Here is a 19,691-nt window from a genome sequence, read left to right as displayed (position 1 = left end):
TCAAAAAAAACCCCATTTATTTTAGAGAAGATTTGGTTTTATTCATGTAGCATTCTAAACCAGTGCTTTAAATCTCATTTTAAAGTATTTCTAAAGTTTTGCACTTTTAGAAGTGGATTTCCTACAAAGAAGCGTCTTTTAAGGATACAGCGTTTGATTCTCAGGACGTTACAGTAAGATTGGCACATAAATAAACAGTTCCCTGCTTTCTTAGCATCAGTAGCATTCCCTTAATATATGTTTTTATGTAATTAGGAACGTGCAGTTCAATATTAGCTAAAGGCCGTTCCAGTTAATCCTGTTCCCTATAGCTCTCTGGAATCCAGAGACTGTCAGTAAGCAGATCCGGTGCAGCCCCAAATCACTGCCCATTTCTAAGCTCTAAAGCACTGTGAGTCGCTACCAAGGCTTTTGCTCGGAAGATGGGGAGGCAGAGCAAGGGGTTTTATTTGTGTGGGTATGTGCAAGATGGAAAGGACACAGACACCAGCAGGAGTTTTTTGGGAACTCCTGAGGAAACAATTCCGTCTACTATGGAATGAATGCTCACACTAATCATTCCACCTAGTTCCTTGAAAGAAAAATAGCATTTCAAAGTCTCGTTTAATTTTTAAGCAATAAATAGCATTGAAAATATACTACGCTAAACAATATACTAAGATTCATGCCTTCCACATTTTGCAGAAGAGTAACCCCGAGTGATGCTCTGCTGATCCTCAAGGTGGCTATCTATCTACACACAGCTGCTGCAGCCTCCGCTTGTGCAGCTGCCTTTTATGCTACTGCAAACCGCATTAACGTGTCTGCTATAAATCCTGTTATCCCAAATTTCATTGTTTACATTTTGGGTATAAATAAATCACGTGTGGGACATGACCGTAAGTATTAGCCAAAGTAGATCATAATTATATATGAGAAGAAAAGAGGACAGACACATTATGAGCATAAAATATCAAACTGCTTGATGGGAATGACTACATGTAGCATTCCTAATAACTCACAACCAAGTATTTAAAAATATTCTGTATTACGTGTAATTATGCACTTAACCCTCTATGAATTCAGCAGGAGAAATGACCAACATGGCCCATTCACAAAGCCTGTCATTCTGCAGACAGAACAGTGCTTGTGACATTTAACCCAAGCTAATATCCTATTGACCCACTGGGCTTGCACACAGCTCCATGTCACTGACAGACCATAGATGAAAGGCAGGCCAAGGCTGCTGTTTACTCTAAAGCTCCTTCATACTCCTTTAGAAGTATAAAGGAGTTGTAAAGTGATAACAGGACTTTGGCAGTGTACAATGGGCCTGCTACGTCTCTTTTTATGTTGAAAACCCTGTCAGTAACACCAGCACGAGACATTTGGCATTAAACAGCAAATGATTTCTTTAAACCACACTCTTGTTAAGAGAGACATGTCTTGTAATAATGAAGTATGGTAAACAAATTCCACTTCCAAATGACACAACACTGTGCAATTACATATTATAGCATAGCATGGAACAGAATTTTGTGCTGTGCCAGGATAGGAGTATGGTATTCATTTATCAGAGCCTTGCCCCTAAAGTGCAGAATATTCATCAAAACAGATGGGGTTTTTTTCTGCTAATTCAAACATGGAAATGGTTGGTATTTATCCAGCTGCTTTAAAAAAAAAAAAAAAAAAAAAAAAAAAAAAAAAAAAAAAAAAACACAAAAACAAACAACCAGAGAGGAAAGGGTGTTGTAGAAGCATCAAAGACGATATGACTACATTTTCTAAATATTAGTTTAGAAAGGGATAAAAAGGGACTTGGATAAATATGTCAGGTATTTCTGCCTCCCCTTGTTTGTTTAGGGCTTTTTGTCATTATCTACTGTTCTAATGAACTATTTAGTAAAATAAATCATGTTTAGCTAAAGAGTTTGGGGCTTGAGATGGAAAAGCAGCACAGACTGTGAGGTTGCCTGAAGCTGCACTTCTTAGGACAGAAGCTGAAGAGCATTTTGTAGTAGGGCTATTACAGCCACATTCTTTAACAAGAATAAGACCTTGGTCTGCCTGTGATAAAATGCCAATAAAATCTGCCGAAAAACGGCAGTTCATATGTGACGTTGGTTAAGCTCCCAATTTTCCGGCTGATACCAACTTTGTAGTCTATGGTTAAATATTGTATCCATCGGGGTTTGTGTAATCTCTCTGACTGGGAAAATGAGAACTGCCCAGATAGGGGTATAAACCAAGGCAGAATGTTTGACATTGGGGCAGCAGTCCCTTTTGGTTCTTTAACTATCAAAAGCACACAGCCTTTCAACAGTGGCAAGCATCCTTTACACGGCATCACAATGCTGACTCATCTGTTGGCTGGGCACCAAGTCCTGGGCATAAACATTCCGGTCATTCTTCTTAAAATGAGTCATTTCATCTTAAATAGGTATGGAGGACATAACTCACATGGCAACCACTCTTTATGCACTGCACTGTTAAGATTTTAACCGTGCCTCACTCCTGCATTATTGCAGAGCACACTTTTCCCATGTCCTTTGGTAGGTGCATTTTAGCACCGTGCTCTTTATGTCTGACAAAATCAGTGCTTTCATAGAATACAAACTCAGAGTGAGCCACTGCATCAGGATCCCTTTTCCATCCCTGAAAATGACAGAAAATGCTTTTCCACTAAAATTTACCACAGTTTTACGATTAAGATAAATTGATGGTGTAAGTGTTCTTGCCCATCTCTCAGAATGCTTTGCTGCCATTGTGAAAATTTTCTTTTCTACTGCTTAACTTTTACATAATATTTGACTGTTGGAAGCATAGCTGAGAATATAACAAGAAGTATTAGTTATGCATTCTGCTAGCAAACAACACCATGTACTGCAGTGTGTTTTGCATGTGCTGATCAAGTAGACACTTAGAAAAGTAAAATGCTGCCAGACTAACAGCACTGGGTCCCAGTGAAGGGCAAGGTGCTGTTTGGACCAAACCTGAGCTCCAGGGAGCAGAATGAGGAGTAGCAGCCTGCCAAACCTGCTGTGGATGTCACAGCTCCTGGGCATGAAGAAAACCCTCAGGAGCCAGGTGTGACCATAATAGCTGACTCTACTGAGGCAGGCAGAAGTCTTGTGGAACACCCCTGATTTGTAAATATAATAACACATTTCATTTCTTTTAATCATCCAGGTTAATTTTACTAGAACTTACTTATTCTGAAATAACTGAAAGTAGAGGTCACAATATCCTGAAAAATGTACTCTTTTCTTTTCACTTTACCAAGAGCAGGACAATAGCAGTAAGCATCACAAAATAATACATTGCTTTTTGGCAACACATAAATTAGCTGAATCCGAATTCAAAGTTTAGATACATCTGTAAACTGTCAGCATGAGTGAAATACACTGAAATCCCCCTTGGTTTTTGCTCACAATTGTAACCAAACCCATAAATCTCGCTTTAAAGGAATGAGAGTAGTGCCAGAAATCCATGCCTTGTCTACACTTAAAAGAGTTGGCTAGTATAGCTACACCTTAGAGCTGAATTGGCAAGCACAGAATCCTTCTTGAGTGTAACTTAAATCACTTTTCTCATGGAATATGCTAAAGTGGCCGAAGGACTCTGCCAATATAACAGTATTTACTCCAGGGCTTTTGCCAGTGTGGTTGTAGCTGCATGCAAGGGATTTTTCATCATTCTGACAGCTATTTTGGCGAAACTCCTACATTTAGACCAAGTCCAAGTTAAAGTTGGCATTGTTTTATGTTGCAAATAAAGCAGAAGAGAAGCATTACCAGTTTATGGCCCTGGTTTTACATTATTTTAAATTGTTTGTTCTAGAGGAATGTGTGGGGCAGGATCCATGTGGTCCTTTGGATGCTTGCCTCCCACATTTGTGCTGCATTAAAATTGCTTGGTTTTTCAGTGACTGAACTTTGGCAGAGGGGAAACTTACCTTACCAGAAAAAGATAATGTCCATATTATTTACCCCAGAAATAGCTATCCTGATGATTTAAAGCAAATTTCCAAACTGAAGTGAGCTCCGAAAGGAAGCATCTGGGCCAAAGGACATGTTGATTAATACGTCATTCTGCTTCGTTTTGTCCTCAGTTCAACAATGAATTTGAGCACATATAGGATTAATTTTAGGCACACTCATAAGCCCATCTCAAGTTTAGTAATCATGTCAGATATAATAACGCTCCTATTTGAATTTTAATTGAGCAGATATTTGAAATTAATCATGTGTTCTGCACTATGCAGAATCAGGATTTCTGTCAGAAGTGCAAGTTTGCACAGAGCAAGGCTGTTTGTTGCGATGCCATCTGCATTTTCTTTCCCAAACTGGATGTTAAGCCTGTATTCTAAAGACATCCCAAGAGGCATTATTTTTCCGCGTAAGTCCGTTTTACATACTTATCTCTCTTTCCCCCCCTAATCTCCCTTTTGCTAAGAGTGTTTTTTTTTTTGGCTTCAGAACGCCAGGCAGAGAAGTTTGCACGGGTTGATTGCAGGGTTGAGCTCCGAGGTGTCTGCGGTGCCCGCGGCCGCCGGCGCTGGGTCCGGAGCCCCGGAGCGGGGCCGGGGCACGGCAGGGTTCATGCGCGGTCGGGCCAATGGGACGGGGAAGCGTGATTTCATCGAGCCTTCTTCCTTCCTTTTTGTTACACACAGAATGTGCCCGCCAGAAGAAGACACAGACATCTTTTTCTGCGCTTTGGAAAGGCGAGGCGGGCTGTGCGTGGCCTCGCTCGGAGCTCACACGTGCCACAAGTGAAAGAACTCCGCGAGTTCCAGGTGGGTGCTCCGGGAGCTGCGGGGTCCAGCTGCTTAAAACACAGTGAAGGAGCTGGAGCAGCACTTACCCCGAAACGGAACAGGATGAGCGCCTGCTCAAGATAAAATCGTGTCATTTGTTGCAGGGGGGTTGTGCTGGTTTGGAGTGGGGTTTTTTATACAGAAAAGTAAGCAGTAGCTTAGTTTAAAAGAGCTTGCGATGAGTTTTAGTTGTGAAAATGAAAGTGTTTGCATGAAGTGCAGTTAATGGTCAAGGTACATATATTCAAGGCAGAAGACTTCTGTGTCACAACATCCACTTCTGCATTCTTCTGTTTACGAGTGTGTTATGTATCCCGGTAGACCATGTTTTAAAATAGTGTATATATATGTATATATATATATGTATGTATGTATATATGCATATGTATTTTTATATGTATGTGTATGTATGTGTATACATATATATATATATATACTCATATCTATACTTATGAATATAAAACTATGCACGTACAAAGACTTTTATTCAAGGTAAATATATTTTTTCTTATAAAGTTATCCCAAATTATAACCAAGAAAAGAAAGTTGTCGTTTAAATCTGTTTGGCCATTTTTTGATTCCTCATTTAATCTACTATATATGCTCTTGGGATAGACTGTTGTGGTTTTCAAAAGACTGAGCAGTTAAACAAAGAGTGGCTATTCTTCATGTTCAAAAAGCAATCATAAGGGGGACTGATGAACAGTGAGAACTTTCACTCCAAGAATAAGGACTTCCATGATGCTTTCATTAAGGAGGATGACAACATCTGTATACTTGCTTGTGCAAGCCAGCCAAAGGACAGGTTTCTGTTAGAGGAAGGTGGTTTGTACTTCCATTATTTCCAGTGGGGAAAGTAATTTCTTTTCTTTTTATAACCTTGCAGCTTGCCAGAAATGAATAGGTCTGCTGAAGGAGTTTCCTCACCTCTGTATCCAGCATTGTGTAACTGTGTGGTAGACAAGTGGAGGCTAAAGGATATGTAGCAACAACCCTCCTAAACCCTTCTATTACTTAATAACCACTGCTTGGGCATTTTTTTAGCAGGGTTTCTTGTAAAACTGTAATGTTGTGTTATTTGGTTTCCACTCGTTGACTGAACTGTGACCAACACATCACTCATGCTAAGGGAACACAGCACCTTGGCAAAGTTGTTAGGATGTTCTTAGAACTTTTTCAACTGCTCCTATAACACAATGGTGTAACAGGTAGGTTTTGTTTGTTTAAAAAAAAAAAAAAAAAAAAACAACAAAACAAAGAAAGTCCGTAAATGTAGAGATATTTAAGCAGCAGAATGGCCAACCTGGTCTATAAAGTAAGACTATATTGCATTAAGCATTTTGTCAGCACATGGTAAAATAGTGGTCCTAGCAGAACAGATTAATATAGCATAGCATATGTAGGGTAAAAGAACAAGTAAAAGGAGAATACTTCTGTATAGTAATTAGAAAATTCAGATCTCCTTCCACCAAGCCATTGTCAAAGTCAGTTGCTTTGTTTCCACAGTACAGAGACAAGTCTCTGGAGGGAGCCTAAAACCGTGAAATATGATAAAAACTTTATACTGTTTTAGGTATCACCCTATTTTGTCCTACAGGTTGTGATTAAGAACAGACAATAAGTTTTTGAGTCTTGAGAAGAGTAAATTTTAGCAGTGTAAGGGAACCAGGCTGCTGGTTATACTAAGTATCTCAAAGATTTTTAGTTCATCTGAGTTCACACTTGCAAGCTTCAGGGCAAAATACGAGGAAGAAATCTGCCCACACTGAAGTTCATGACAAAATTCTCATAGGTAAGAACTGAATTCCCCATCTAATCTTATTCAACATAACTCGTTACGGTTTTCTTGTTTGATTTTAAGCTCCCAGAAGAACATCCAAACACTTTCACTGGTAACAGTAATAGGGATGGTTCTGCACTATGCAGATATTTCTATTTATTACTTTAGTCTTTATGAAGTTGCACTGATTCAAGTTTGCAGAGAACAATGAATAATACAAAAAATTACCGAACTGGATCTCCTAAACGCATGGTACTAAGAAGTGTCATGGGATTTGTAATCTTTCAGTGATAGCAAACAATGGACCAAGACTCACACTGCACAGGAGAAAGGGAACTGTTGGAAGCTGTAAGCAGAATTACTACATCTTCTACCACAAGTACATCTGATGAAGAAGAAAATCAACCCAAAGCTGAAATTTCATGTCAAGCGAGAAAAGAAAACCCAGGAAAAGATGACACGCAAGGTTGATGCTATCCTATAATTTAATTTAATTTTTCATCTAGCTATTTATGCCATTAATCTTTTGAATTAAAAACTTTGTTTATTTATTGCAGCAGTGCTTCGAAGTTGTACTGCCATACTCCACTGAAAACAAGCCTTGATTACGCTTGTAGTAATAATATAGCAATAGTGAAACTGATGCCCATCCTGGTGTGTATATACACACACACTAAGGTTTCCTTTCAAATGCCTCCTGCCTAAAATGTATCATAGATTTAATTTACACACCAGGAATGAAAGCAGTGATCATCAGATGGCTGGTCTTGGGTGTGCATTTTCTGTGCATCCCCTAATCTGAACTTCTTGGCAATATGAGCAAGGACACCAAACTGAAGCAAATCTCAAGCAGGCAGCTCTCACGTGCCTTTAAGGAGGCAGTACTGAACACTCACCATACCTAAGATTGCTCTCATCTGTTATTAAATAAAATGTTATGTATAACCCAAAATATATATAATCTCATCAAGATTTTAATTCTAGAAGGATGTCATAAAAACCACCTCTCCTAGGAAATAGATGCTTTGTAGGGATTGAGCCAAACCCCCAAGGCCTTGATAATTGAAACTGTATGGTCAAATGATTAGGAACATGTAAAAGTGGGGCCACTGAAAGAGTACTGTGGTGTCTTTACAAGTCTATTTCTGCATAAAGCTGTTCTCTTACCCTTCAGTTTTGCTCCCTCACCTCCACCGGCAAAATGTTAGATACACTGCAGACTGACTTCAGCTGTCTGCCTGGACAAAGACATCCTTGATTAGAAACTGAAACCAATGTGCCCACTGAGATACAAATATTCCATTTCTTTTATCCACTTTGCTAGCCTGTATGCCACCTGATGAAATCTATTGTCAGTAGATTTCAAAGACAGAGAAATCACTTTTTTGAAATGCCACATCAAATTCTCCTGAAAGCAAACTCTCCAACCACCCATCCCATATTTTTATATATGTACATATATATGTGTGTGTGTGTGTGTATATGTGACAGAGAGGGAGAGGGCAAAGGAGGGACTTATATAAAATATTTGTAGCTGAACTGTTCCATCATTTCAGCCACAAAAAAAAAAAAAAAAAACCAACCACCACACCCCACGGAGAATGTGAGAATTCCTCCTTCAGCTGAGCTGGTTATCCAACTTTGAGGTTAGAATATTCATGTTTTCTCAGCTTTCTCCTATTACTGCACAAACCCCATATTTGAGTAGGGTCAGTTTTTGAATAAATGTCTGAATTTGCATCTGCATTGTATTATCTCATCCATTTAGCAACAAAGAAGCCTGGAGAAACATCTGACTCAAAAGACTCAGTCAATGTTTCTTAGGGCTGCTTCTGGGATGATGAAGTAAATCTCCTGCTTAGATTGTGCCCGAGGTTACAACCTTGACATGCAATATTTTGTGGCAGTATGTTCTCTACAATTTTGTATTCTGCAGGTGATATGTTTTCTTTCAAAATTTCAGACCCTAATAGGTTTCTTCAAAGCATCTGCTCCTGTCTATTAGCAGTGAAATCACTTATCCGTCTTTTGCTCTTGCTGTTACAGCAACAGAAAATCTAGGCTGTCCTTTCACAACAAATACATAGAAATTTTCTTTCCAAATGCAAAAATATAATCTGAAATACTAAATGTATTTGCTTTAGATTCCAGTGTAACCCTGAGTCCCAACTCTTCGATGACCACTAAGGAGCTTCAGGAATATTGGAGGAATGAAAAACGCCAGTGCAAACAAATCAATCTCCTTTTTGAAATCCCATCAACCAGAATTGTAGAGCACAACTTATCTAAATATGTGGTAAGCTAAGAAATGAATATGTAAGAAGATCACTAATTTTTATTCATTCAACAGGGGTCTGCACAGCACACAGCAGGCCTCCCTACATGAAAGGCTCACCGAGGGCCAAGTTTTGCAGGCCATGATCATACTGAGCAGAACCTCTTCTCACTGATTGTTTGGGCCTGGCTAGTGGAATCTGCATTTAAAAAAACCCTCTGACAGTCAGTTCACAAAATCTGCTGCAGTGAAAAATTGTTATCAAATAAATTAGTATCTTGAGTATCCTTGAAATACAGAGTTTTGTCAACATTAAGGAAATTCACACAAATCTAAAAATATCTGTATATTTACACTTCCACTGAGCTAGCCAGCTGTAGCAGCTGCAGTGCATTTGTATAACTTCCACATCAGAGATTTCTCTTAGCACAAGTGCAGAATTCTTTGATGTTGACAAAGTCTAAGACACCTTCCAGCTAGATCACTTGGGATTGTTCCCCTTCCCTACTTGGAGCTCCCTTAGGTGGCATATTTCTGTCATATTTTAAGATGAAACATGACTTTGAGGAGTGGGAACAACCAAGTAGGTTGGATTTTTGTATCTTTTTTTCGCGGTACTACTGACACTTAGTTTTTATTTCTGATTCTGCTCCTGGCCTTCAGAAGGACTGATCTAGAGCAAGTGCCTTTTAGTAGTCCTGTGAAATTCAGATAGGGGTGATTTCCTTGTTTGCTACAGTCAGTGAGATATGTAGATGAAAAATGCCAAGAACCAGCATTGCTGAAACTGGGTGATCCAGTTTGGTAGAATTTGAAGCAGGTAAACGTTTTGGAGACTGTCCTAAGGTCTTGTTTGCGTGCTGCACACCCACTTAGTTGCTGCTTTTCTTGCATACACTCCTGAGTATTCAGCTTCTGAATAGCTAAAAATTGGTTTTGTGCAACTGCAAGAGAGCAAGAGTATCATTCAGCACGTGTGCAATTAAACTTAGTCATGAGTCACAAGCCTAGGCAAAAATATTTACATTACAACAAAATTGAGCCAATTAGAATGACAGTCTAATTAAGTGCTACTTCTTGCCTTTTTCATGCACGCTCCACAAATAAAAAAAGCAAGTACTTGTAAATTATTCACTTAGCTGCCCTTGATAAAATGATAGCAAAAAAAAAAGTTCTTATGATTGTTTGAGAATGCATCAGGCATATATACACTTTTCAGCAGGGAGCAGGACAAAGTATAGGAAAATGTCAAAGTGCTTACAAAAGAAAAGAGATCAGAGAAGTCAGCTCAAATTTAGAAACCTTTCAAGAAGTGCTTGTAAAGATCATTTATGAAGATTAAAAGAGAGAATTTCTCTTTAAGGAAAAACAAGGAACAAAACCAGACAGTCATAGTGCGAGTACTGGTTTGCACCCTTCAACAGCAGCAAAGAAAATAACTGGCATGAGCAAACCCCCTCCAGCTCCTGTGTAAATCAGTGGGAACAGGGTGAAGTTGAATGTGGACATGGTCATCATCCAAGAGGTCAACAGTCTATGGTCAACCAACCTTAGCGGGTGTCTGGTGACACAGTTAAACTGGCCCCATGGAGCTACCATGGTTTACACACATTAGGGATTGGCCCTTCCTCAACATCACTGTGCTTGGATCACAACCAGAAGAGATTATTTGGACAACACAGCACGGAATTTTGGTTTGCAGCTGTTTGCCTAATATCACAATTATCATGGTTTTTTGGGGGCTAGTGAAGAGCTGAGGAAGACATGCTCCTGGAGTACTGTCAATGTGGGGCAGCACAGCTGTTAGCTGCTAGTGAAGGGCCTTGGATAGCAGATTGTTGTAGAAATGTCACTTTTTTGTGTTATTTAAATGTGAAGGAAGTTTGAAAACAGGGTGGTGATTTAGAGGGGAAAAAAGGATTTGGAGTTGCTCCATCTTATTTTTGCACACTCCAGATACATTGCCTACTACTCCCTCTTCTTTCACAGCATTACTAACTCCCCAAATCCCTAGGAATGTCTTATACAAAGAGCATTTCTGAATATTATGACTGATGTAAAATAGATTACATTCAATATTAAGTCTGGGAAATCCATTCAGTTCACTGAAAATGATTGATTGCAGCAGCCATGGCTGTTATAAACAAAGTACAGCTACAGAAATGCTTTGTAAGTGTTTTTATGTGCTTCAGTCTGCTGCGAGTTTGCTTTTCCAGCACTTTGCAGGATGGGATCTCTTAGTGCCCTGTTTATGCACGACTTATTTACATGCTAAGCCTGTCTGGTGACAGAAGTACAGAACAGCAGGAGGTGGGAATTTTTAGTTTGATGGATGCAGATCTTTCAAGTCTACATTGAGCATGCACCATAATCCCAGACAGTAACTTTTTTAGCAGCACTGCCACAGGAGTACACGAGATTACATGCAGAAAATTGTGCAGTATTGTTTCAGCCGGAGGACTTTACAAGCACAAAGTCTTTTCATAACAGCACCAGACAAAATGTGACTGCACTGGGGCTGGAATGGTCCCTTCTCATGCTTATTTTTTCTCTTTGATTTTGTTTAGATGTATAAAATCATCATTTTGCAAACAGGGAGTTTTGACAGCAACAAGTCTGTAATTGAACGGCGTTATTCAGATTTTGAGAAACTGCACAGAAATCTGCTGGAGGAATTTAGCGAAGAAATGGAAGATGTAACCTTTCCCAAAAAAACTCTAACAGGGAACTTCACAGAAGAAATAATCAATGAAAGAAAATTAGCCTTCAAGGACTACCTGAGACTCTTATATTCTATGAAATACATCAGAAGATCAAAAAAATTTATTGACTTTTTAACAAGGCCAGAGCTTCAGGAAGCATATGGTTGCCTGCGGGGTGGCCAGTACACCAAAGCTTTGGAAATCCTTTTAGAAGTCATTGGGCTGCAGGAAAGGCTGACAAGAGGGAACCCTGTGGCAACTGTCCCTACTCTCTGTGCCATCGTGGTGTGCCACAAGGACCTGGAAAACCCAGCAAGTGCCTTTGAATACGGAGAAAAAGCTCTGTCACGCCTTTGTGTGCACACCAGCCACAGGTATTACATTCCACTGCTAGACACAATGATCACTCTGGCATATGAACTTGGCAAGGATTTTCTGTCTTTGCAAGAAAAACTGGAAGAATGGAAGACAAGGAAAGATCCCGTACGGGTTTTTACCCTGAAAGAACTTGCTGTTCGGGAGTACGTACGGTGAGCACAAGAAAAATTTAATGAAAGACCAAACTCTTGAAAGAGTGAGAACTGGAAATTGCCTGTTTGGCTTGCATAAGTATTAATAGGAAAAAAAATAAATTAAATATCTTTTATGTTCAAAGGGACATTAGCATCTATGTTGGAATACATTACATTTACTGTACAGAAATGAGGAGTACTTGAGGAGCACATTAAGGTTTTTTGAAGGAAATTTGCAAGAAAATAATCATTTACAATTTGGTTATTTTGAACATAGCTTGTTTGGTGTGAAAATCAGAATAAGAAAATACAATTAATAAAGCACTTGAAAATCTACAGAATCAGAGGCGTTACTTGTTGATGTGGAAGCAACTTCCTTTCCAAGAAGAAAAATATCTTCTTGGTAGATGCAATCTAAAGGGTGCAACTTCCGGCACTGAATGTAGGTTTTTTCTCCTCCAGCTGGAGCCCCACCAAATGGCATTTTGCCATTTCTGAGCATGGTGGGGTTGGTCCTGTTCCCACTGAATTCAGCTGCTGTGGGCAGGAGGAGGGGAAAAGTTTACAATCAACTTTGGTGGGAGCAAAAAATACAAATGATGATCATTCCACCACAGATGAGGGAATACACTTTATTTCCCTTTTGTAACTAACAGTTTTATGACTTTCTGCATTGAAGGCACATTATTGTTTGCTTGCCTGTCTCTGTAATTCCCCTCAAGTCTAAGGTCTCTCCCATACACTTATTTTAACGATCTGGTAAATTAATTCTCATGAATATTGTACTTAGCATGTCATTATCTAGCATGGGTCATTATCCTCTGCTGAACATAGTCCACTGAGTACTTTCAGCCCTGTACACCCGTTACAGATACTTCCTGCACCACAATGACATTGTCTATAAATTAGGAATAACTGTATTAATTTACCTTCCCAAGACATGAAAGATCCAGCTAATTGGAAGTGCACTGGAGCTGAAAAACTTTGTTGTGCATTACAAGAAGGGTGTCTTGAAAATAATACAGAATAATAGGACTGTCTAGGGTGGAAAGTTAATATTTTAAGTAGCTATTAACAGCTAGGCATTAAATGCAAAATACATGGATTATTTGTTATTTGACAATTATTATTTTTTCTAGCTATACCAGAAGTAATAGAATTAAGAGTAATTAATTAAGGGACTTAAGGGCTAATCTTCCCACAACATAGCATATTGCAGGACAGTTAAAACGGATCAAAGGTAACACCTTCTTAGAGGCTGTGTGAATCAGTAACAAAGCAGTGAAGACAAAAGCATGTCTGGGGTCTGCATCACACTCAGGCAGTTTCAAGCTCAGGCAGAAACGAAGCATGGCCTTCACACTGCTCTAACTCCACAACAGATTGTGATGGAAAAATGAAAGATTAGGAAAAAAATATTGCCTCCCTTTTGTCCCCTCCCATCCTTGTGTGCAGCATCCCAGGCACAGTTCTCGTGGATTCTCTCAGTTTCTGTGGGATGGTCTATGGATATCAACCTGCACCCACAGACCCTCACCTTGCAGCTGACCACAAGATTAGAAGGTCCATAAGTTCTTGATGTCTAGCAAGGACAATTACCAGAAAATCAGCACATCTGTAAGATGGAAGATTTATTAATCTCCCCAGAGATTACATTAAAAATCCTCGGAAAGAAAAAGCTAAGATACTTATGGCAACAAATGGGGATCCACAGAGCCTGGATTTCACCTGGAGCTCAGCCACAGACTTGGTCTGAACTTAACACAAGTAACTTAATCTCTGTGCCCCTATTTCCTCACTAAGTACTTCCCCATAAAGTTTCCTCATTCAGGTTTTGAGTACTCAGAGAACAGGACAGCTGTGAAACTTGACCAAATAAGTTAAGTCCAGGATTTAACTTGGAAATTAGGGTAGAGACAACTTTGATTCATACAAGCCTATTCCAGTTCTCAAGGATGTCTTGAGGCAGAAGAGAATTTAAGAGGTATTGAGTTGCCAAACCTGTGTGCTTATTGTGGATTGCAGTTTCTGTACCAATGCAGTCTTATTTTAGAATCAGGTGTTATTTCCTTATAAACTAGAGAAGTTACAAAATTATCTCTGTATTACATTGTACTGCAGTGAGACCAAGCTGGCTGATCAGCCCCAAAAACAATCCACAAATTTCAATTTCTCAGCTGTAAAATCTCCGAGAGTGGTTAGACCTGCCAAAGAATTCTGCTTCCTTATACACACATTGCAGGAGTCAACTTCTGCATATCCTTTTTCAGTTGATTTTTACAGCAAAGTGAGTTGCATGTAATAAAACTAAAAGGTAATGGCACTCCTGATCCCATACTGTCTTCCACTGGTAAGGACCTACAAGGACCAGGTTCCCTCTGCCTGTCCATGGGTTTCTCTTCCACAGTCAGAAATGTGTAGGCAGACAGGACAGATTTCTTGCAGGCAGTCAGACAAGATTAGCATCTTTCCCATTACCTTTGCAGCAATAGAGCAGTGTTGCTGTGTTGTCCTGGCTTTTCCATAAGATATAAAACAATGGAATGGGTGCTCTACACCAGCCACCTTGTCTTAGTTTTCCTCTGAATAATGTTTTGAGGATGGCTCAAAAGAGAAACAGCTGCCATTTTCATGCACATCTATCTCTTGCTTACCTGTTGCCCTCATTTACTCCTGTTGACACGCCACTGGAGAAACATTGGTTGAAATGCTTATGCAGTCTCCAAGGGGATCATGTGCTGTCCCCAGAGCACACATCTTACCCCTCCAGGTGCCAGGCCAGCGAAAGGGAACAGGATTGCAGCAGTGAGAGTATTTTGGAAGAAGGAAACTTCATCACTGCCACATATGCAAAAGCGTAACATAAATTAACTAAGCAGGTAGTTCCTGCTTCCCCACAGCCATTTTACTTCCACTCTTCACTGCTGTACAATATTTGGGTGATAAAACCGTGTTTTATAAATAAACCCATTTCATCCTTTTCCTGTCTCCCCAAGCAACGCGTCCTTTTTACAAAATATTTCTTCAGTTTAATGAAATAGATGGAAACAAGCATTTGCTGGCATTTGTCCTGTTTGCATCATTAACCCTCATCAGCCATTCTCCATACCTGGAAGGTGTCTGGAGTCAGTCTCCAGCTGAAGGTCTTGAGACCCAGGCTCTGCTCTTGGCAGTGTCACAAGCCCAGTAAGTGTCTTTGATCAACTAATCAAATCTCAGATTTCTTTAGACTACCAATATTGCTTTGGCCTCTTCTCTAAAGCTACATTTTACTTACATTTTAGCTTTACGTTCCAGCGTATCATTTTCCCCATTTTACAGCTGGGGGAATTGTGGTACAAGTACAAGAAGTGATTTTTCCCAAAGTCTAATACAGTGGTCTGGAGACCACACTGACTGCCTGAAGAAATACCGAAGCACAACTGGCTTTGCAAAAAGAGGCGTGTCACAGTCGTGTGTTCTTAAGTACCTCTTGCATGAACAGCCACAACACAGCTTCACTTGTGCCTGGTGTCACACACCTGAGAAAACTGCCTGAGATCGCTGCAAGAGAAAACATTTCTGACTAATTAATATATTTGAAGAACTAATGAGCGGTTGAATAGCACAAATATTTTAACCACGACTTTACAAAAATAAAAAAGCAAAAGCCTAGCCTAAGAGATTTTTCGAATATATAAAAAACCTACAGACTTCAGTATCATTTTCCACGAGAAGGAACAGAAAAATATTTTCAAATACATTTTCTCCAGTATTAAGTATTTCTTAGAACTTTGAAATTTCTTTCCTGTACTCTTGAAGTCTAAACAAGAGGAATCACACAACCACTACAGAGTACTGTATACATCAGCAAACTGTTATTATCCACTTTTCTCAACAGCAGCACATCAGAGCTTTGCAGTACGGTCTTACTTTTCCGATTGCTATTGACATCTCTGAAGTATACCTACGACAGATAAAAATCCAAGTATAAATCCACAATTCACTTTTTCCCAGGAAAAAAGGTAAAAAAAAATGCTGTCCAACCAACATCTGCTTAGCATGTCTAACAAACCACAGTCTGCATACAAGTGAGAAGAAAATTTAAATAAAATCTGGGCAGATCATCTCCAAGAGTCCACGGAGAGTTGCATTACGATCTATTGAGCTTTGCCCCATTTCCATATCAATTATGATATCATTTGGGGCATTAAGTAGATAATACTGTTTACACAACTTTCTAAAATAACTAAAGAAGCCCATGAGGATGCCTAGTTGCTTCTGAAACATATGCAGACAAGATGCTCTCTGTGCAGTGCAGCATCTTGTTTACAGGGAATCCTGTGATCTTTATCACATACTTGTTATTAACTCCTGTTATCTGCTGCATCACTGGAGGATAATATTTGCTTTCCTGAATCTTAATAAGGCTAAATACATTTATTGAATTCAACAGATTTGTACAATTAGCATGGGAGTCGAGTTCAGGACACAAGATGAAATCTAGGTTTCGTGGCTGAGACAGCAGCTGAGCAAATCAAATCAAGAATGTTTATTTTTTTATTAGATCAAAGGCAGGAGCAAGATGTGTTGAAAAACTAAACACAGTTGTAATGGTGTAAAATACTGAATGTCAATTCCCATCTGGATGAGGTGAGAACCCCAAAGAACCAACCTATTTACATTAAGATCACATTACAGCATATGTTCATCACACTTTGTGAATATGTATATACTCTATGGATACACAAGACACAACTTTTCATGTCAGACCAGTAAGGGCTGAGAGTAGCTACACTGAAATAAATTAAGTTATAATGTAGTTGAGAGCAGAATAAGTTCTACTGTCTGCATAAACACGTGCACAATCTCTGTACTCAGTGGATGTGTGGACAGACAGATGATTGATGAGGGGAGAGAGCAAGAAAATTTGAATGTTTCGATGCTTAATGAATGTTTGCCAAGTGTTTAAGCAATTCGGATCAAAATTACTTTTCCAAGCACCACACGGTTTTATATACAGAGAGAGAGAAGGAGGGTCAGTTTTAAACATGCAACCTTCTTTTATTAGAAATAGGGATATATATGTCAGTCTGTGATTATTCAGAAAAATGTTGCAGAGAAATACACTGGATGAACTTCCACATCATCATCACATCTTCTCTCTAAACTAGTGTAATTGAATTTTTTTTTTTTTATTCCAGGCGGTGCACGACTCTGTGATGGGAAATATTGAAGAATTTTACTGAAAATGCGGGATTTAAATCCCACTATTTTTCCTGGGTGGCAGTGATTCCCAAGGCTTGGCAGGGGCTGCAGTGCCACTAGATGGAGCCGCAGCATTTTCAGGAGCTCAGGACCCTGCGAGCTCAAGGGAATGGAACAGAGAACTTTTTTAATGACTTGAATTTTATTTTTTAAAAAAATCTACTCTGAAGTCTAACATTTAAATTTTAATATGATTAAACTAAATATATATGTCTCAGCTCCATTGTGGGTTCAGACTGTAGCGCCTTGCTCTCCAGCTGTCCTTCAGGACAATTTACCACAGCCCTTTATCAGGCAGCTCTAGGAGCCGGCTGGAAAGCTGAAAGAGAAAATGTTCTTGCAGGCTTTTAGACCTGGTGAGTTCAAAGCCAGAATCACTGCAGCGTCTCAGTTCCTACAGTACCTTTTCCTTCTGATCAAAAGGAACCAAGTAAAACTCACAACTCTTAAAAGAACTATCAAATAATGGGGGGAGGGAAGTAAAAATAAATGGGCCCATAATGCCTTCTGAATAGTGCTGGGGAAAGTTCAATGACTCCATTTTAAAAAAGCTGCACTCCCAAGTGTGAAAACGAGATTTGATTCTGAGTCCAACTACTATAAAATACATCTGTTAATTGTACAGACATAAATACACAGCAAACAGTATCCATAGGCATGATTTGATTTTGAGTATTGTCCTCTGGTTGATCACACAGAAGGGGAAGAGGTGATGATGAAACCTGGACCATAGTTCCCAGTCATCTCCTTTATCTGTGCTTTAAGCAGCAAAACATAGAAATGGTTTTGGAAGCAGCCCCTGAGAAACACAGCAGATCCAGCATAGGCCTGCAGCTCCTTGAGTTGTGCTAATGATTTTTATCAAGTTGCTGGGATGGCCTGGATTTGGAGACTGGCTTCTCCCCCTGCCAGCTGCAGACCAGAGTTTGAAAGCAGCCTCCCCCTACATCAAGATATTTTTTTTTACAAAAGGTGTCTGCAGCATCTGCTAGCTTTTAGAAACAGCATGAGGGAACTGGGCAGTCCAGAGGCTGTAAAAGGCAGGAAGACTTTGCCAAAGTCTTTGAAAGAATAGTCTCAGGAGGTGAAATCTTTGAAGGGGTGTCTACCTCCTTCCTATTCAGTTTCTTCCAGAAGTCATGGAAGGGAAGGAAAAGAAGAAAAAAAAAAAAAAAAAGGGGGGAGGGGGGAGGGAAGGGAAAAAAAAGATACAGTGCTTTTATAGTGCTTCATATGTTCAGAACATTTTATAAATACTGGGCAAGTTTAATCCAGGCTTTAAATCTGCATAAACCTTGGCAGAGGGCTCTGGTGCCATGAGATTATAAAGTCTGCCATGAAACTAAATTGTGATGATCAAAAAAGGAGACTCAAAAAGGTGTAGCCAGGAAAAAAAGTTTGTTATTTCCGAAACAAGAAGACAGAGAAAAAAATCTAGGAAAAGAAACAAATGGTTGGTCAGTTGCATAAGGGTGTAAGTTTTCATTCATTTCATCTCCTTTTGAGAACAAAGGGTCATCCAGATCTTTTTGGTAAAAACAGTACCCCAGAGAGACTGACAGGGAAAACTGGTTTTGTTTATGCATTTATATTTCTCTTATCCTAAGAAGATAGCAGTGAGGATACTTGGTTATAAGTAAACATAAACAACAGTATTAATTATACAGTCTTCACAAGCAGCAGTAAGCCCAACTAACTTATTCCTTGATTATTATGTAGCTACTGTAAGAGGCTTGATTTGTACTGCATCAGAATGTATTTTACATGTACTTAGATTTGAAATGTATTTAAAATTATGATTTGTCCTGCTGTGCAGTAGCTTAATGAAAACTGACCTAATTTGCCATATAAATCTTCTGTATAGGGAAGGAATTCATTTTCCTTTTGGAAGGCAGAACACTCTGAAACAACATTTGTTTGCTGCTGCCACCCCAAGCCCCTTCAAAACCTAAGGCAAGAGGCAGAGCATGAAGGCAGCAGGATTTTCTGTCTCTCATCTCAGCATGTTTTCCCTGTGTTGGCCACTGATGCTCACAATGGAGAGGATGAGGGAGCAGTAACACGGCAAATGCATCAAGTGGAAAGTTGAGACGAAGCGCAATTACACAGCCAACCACTGTCAGAGGAACCCTGTGGTAGAGCTGGGCAGATTATGTGTCACTCCAGAGGTTCAGTCATTCCACTGGATGTATTTATAGCTGCTATTTTGCATCTGTTTCACAACATCACTGTGTGGCTCCAGAGACCCCTCTGCTCCCTCCTCCCACCCCATTCCCTCTGCCTCAAACACTGCAATTATATTTGGAGCAAAATAGATTTGCTAGCTATGGAAAGGTCTCTAAGTCTAGAACACTGACCATCTCTCCCCTCACCATTG

At 39.5% G+C, this 19,691-nt stretch overlaps 1 protein-coding gene across 3 annotated transcripts; it reads left to right on the top strand.

Annotated features, from left to right (window-relative positions):
• The first annotated feature begins 4,656 nt into the window (after positions 1–4,656).
• On the top strand, positions 4,657–12,398 carry SNX20 (sorting nexin 20). 3 transcript variants are annotated; one of them, XM_066194710.1, is made up of 4 exons: positions 4,657–4,777; positions 6,867–7,044; positions 8,723–8,874; positions 11,421–12,398. In XM_066194710.1, exons 2-4 carry the CDS (start codon positions 6,879–6,881, stop codon positions 12,087–12,089), a joined length of 987 nt encoding a protein of 328 aa, XP_066050807.1. In that variant the 5' UTR covers positions 4,657–4,777; positions 6,867–6,878; the 3' UTR covers positions 12,090–12,398. The 3 variants fall into 3 exon arrangements, with proteins under 3 accessions (XP_066050807.1, XP_066050809.1, XP_066050808.1); XM_066194712.1 differs by lacking the exon at positions 4,657–4,777 and adding an exon at positions 5,407–6,590; XM_066194711.1 differs by lacking the exon at positions 4,657–4,777 and having other exon boundaries at positions 6,661–7,044.
• The last annotated feature ends 7,293 nt before the right edge of the window (positions 12,399–19,691 follow it).

The sequence above is a fragment of the Chamaea fasciata genome, unplaced genomic scaffold, assembly GCF_029207755.1.
Source record: "Chamaea fasciata isolate MVZ Bird 193981 ecotype frontalis unplaced genomic scaffold, bChaFas1.0.hap1 SCAF_12, whole genome shotgun sequence".
NCBI lineage: Eukaryota > Metazoa > Chordata > Aves > Passeriformes > Sylviidae > Chamaea > Chamaea fasciata.
The sequence above is the reverse complement of the archived record's forward strand: the minus strand, read 5'-3'. Positions and strand labels throughout refer to the sequence as shown.

Excerpts from the sequence above, each read along its gene's own strand:
- SNX20 (XM_066194710.1), top strand. The coding sequence starts at position 6,879 with ATGGACCAAGACTCACACTGCACAGGAGAAAGGGAACTGTTGGAAGCT. Across the intron at positions 7,045-8,722 it reads AGGAAAAGATGACACGCAAG|ATTCCAGTGTAACCCTGAGT; the intron begins GTTGATGCTATC and ends TATTTGCTTTAG. Across the intron at positions 8,875-11,420 it reads ACAACTTATCTAAATATGTG|ATGTATAAAATCATCATTTT; the intron begins GTAAGCTAAGAA and ends GATTTTGTTTAG.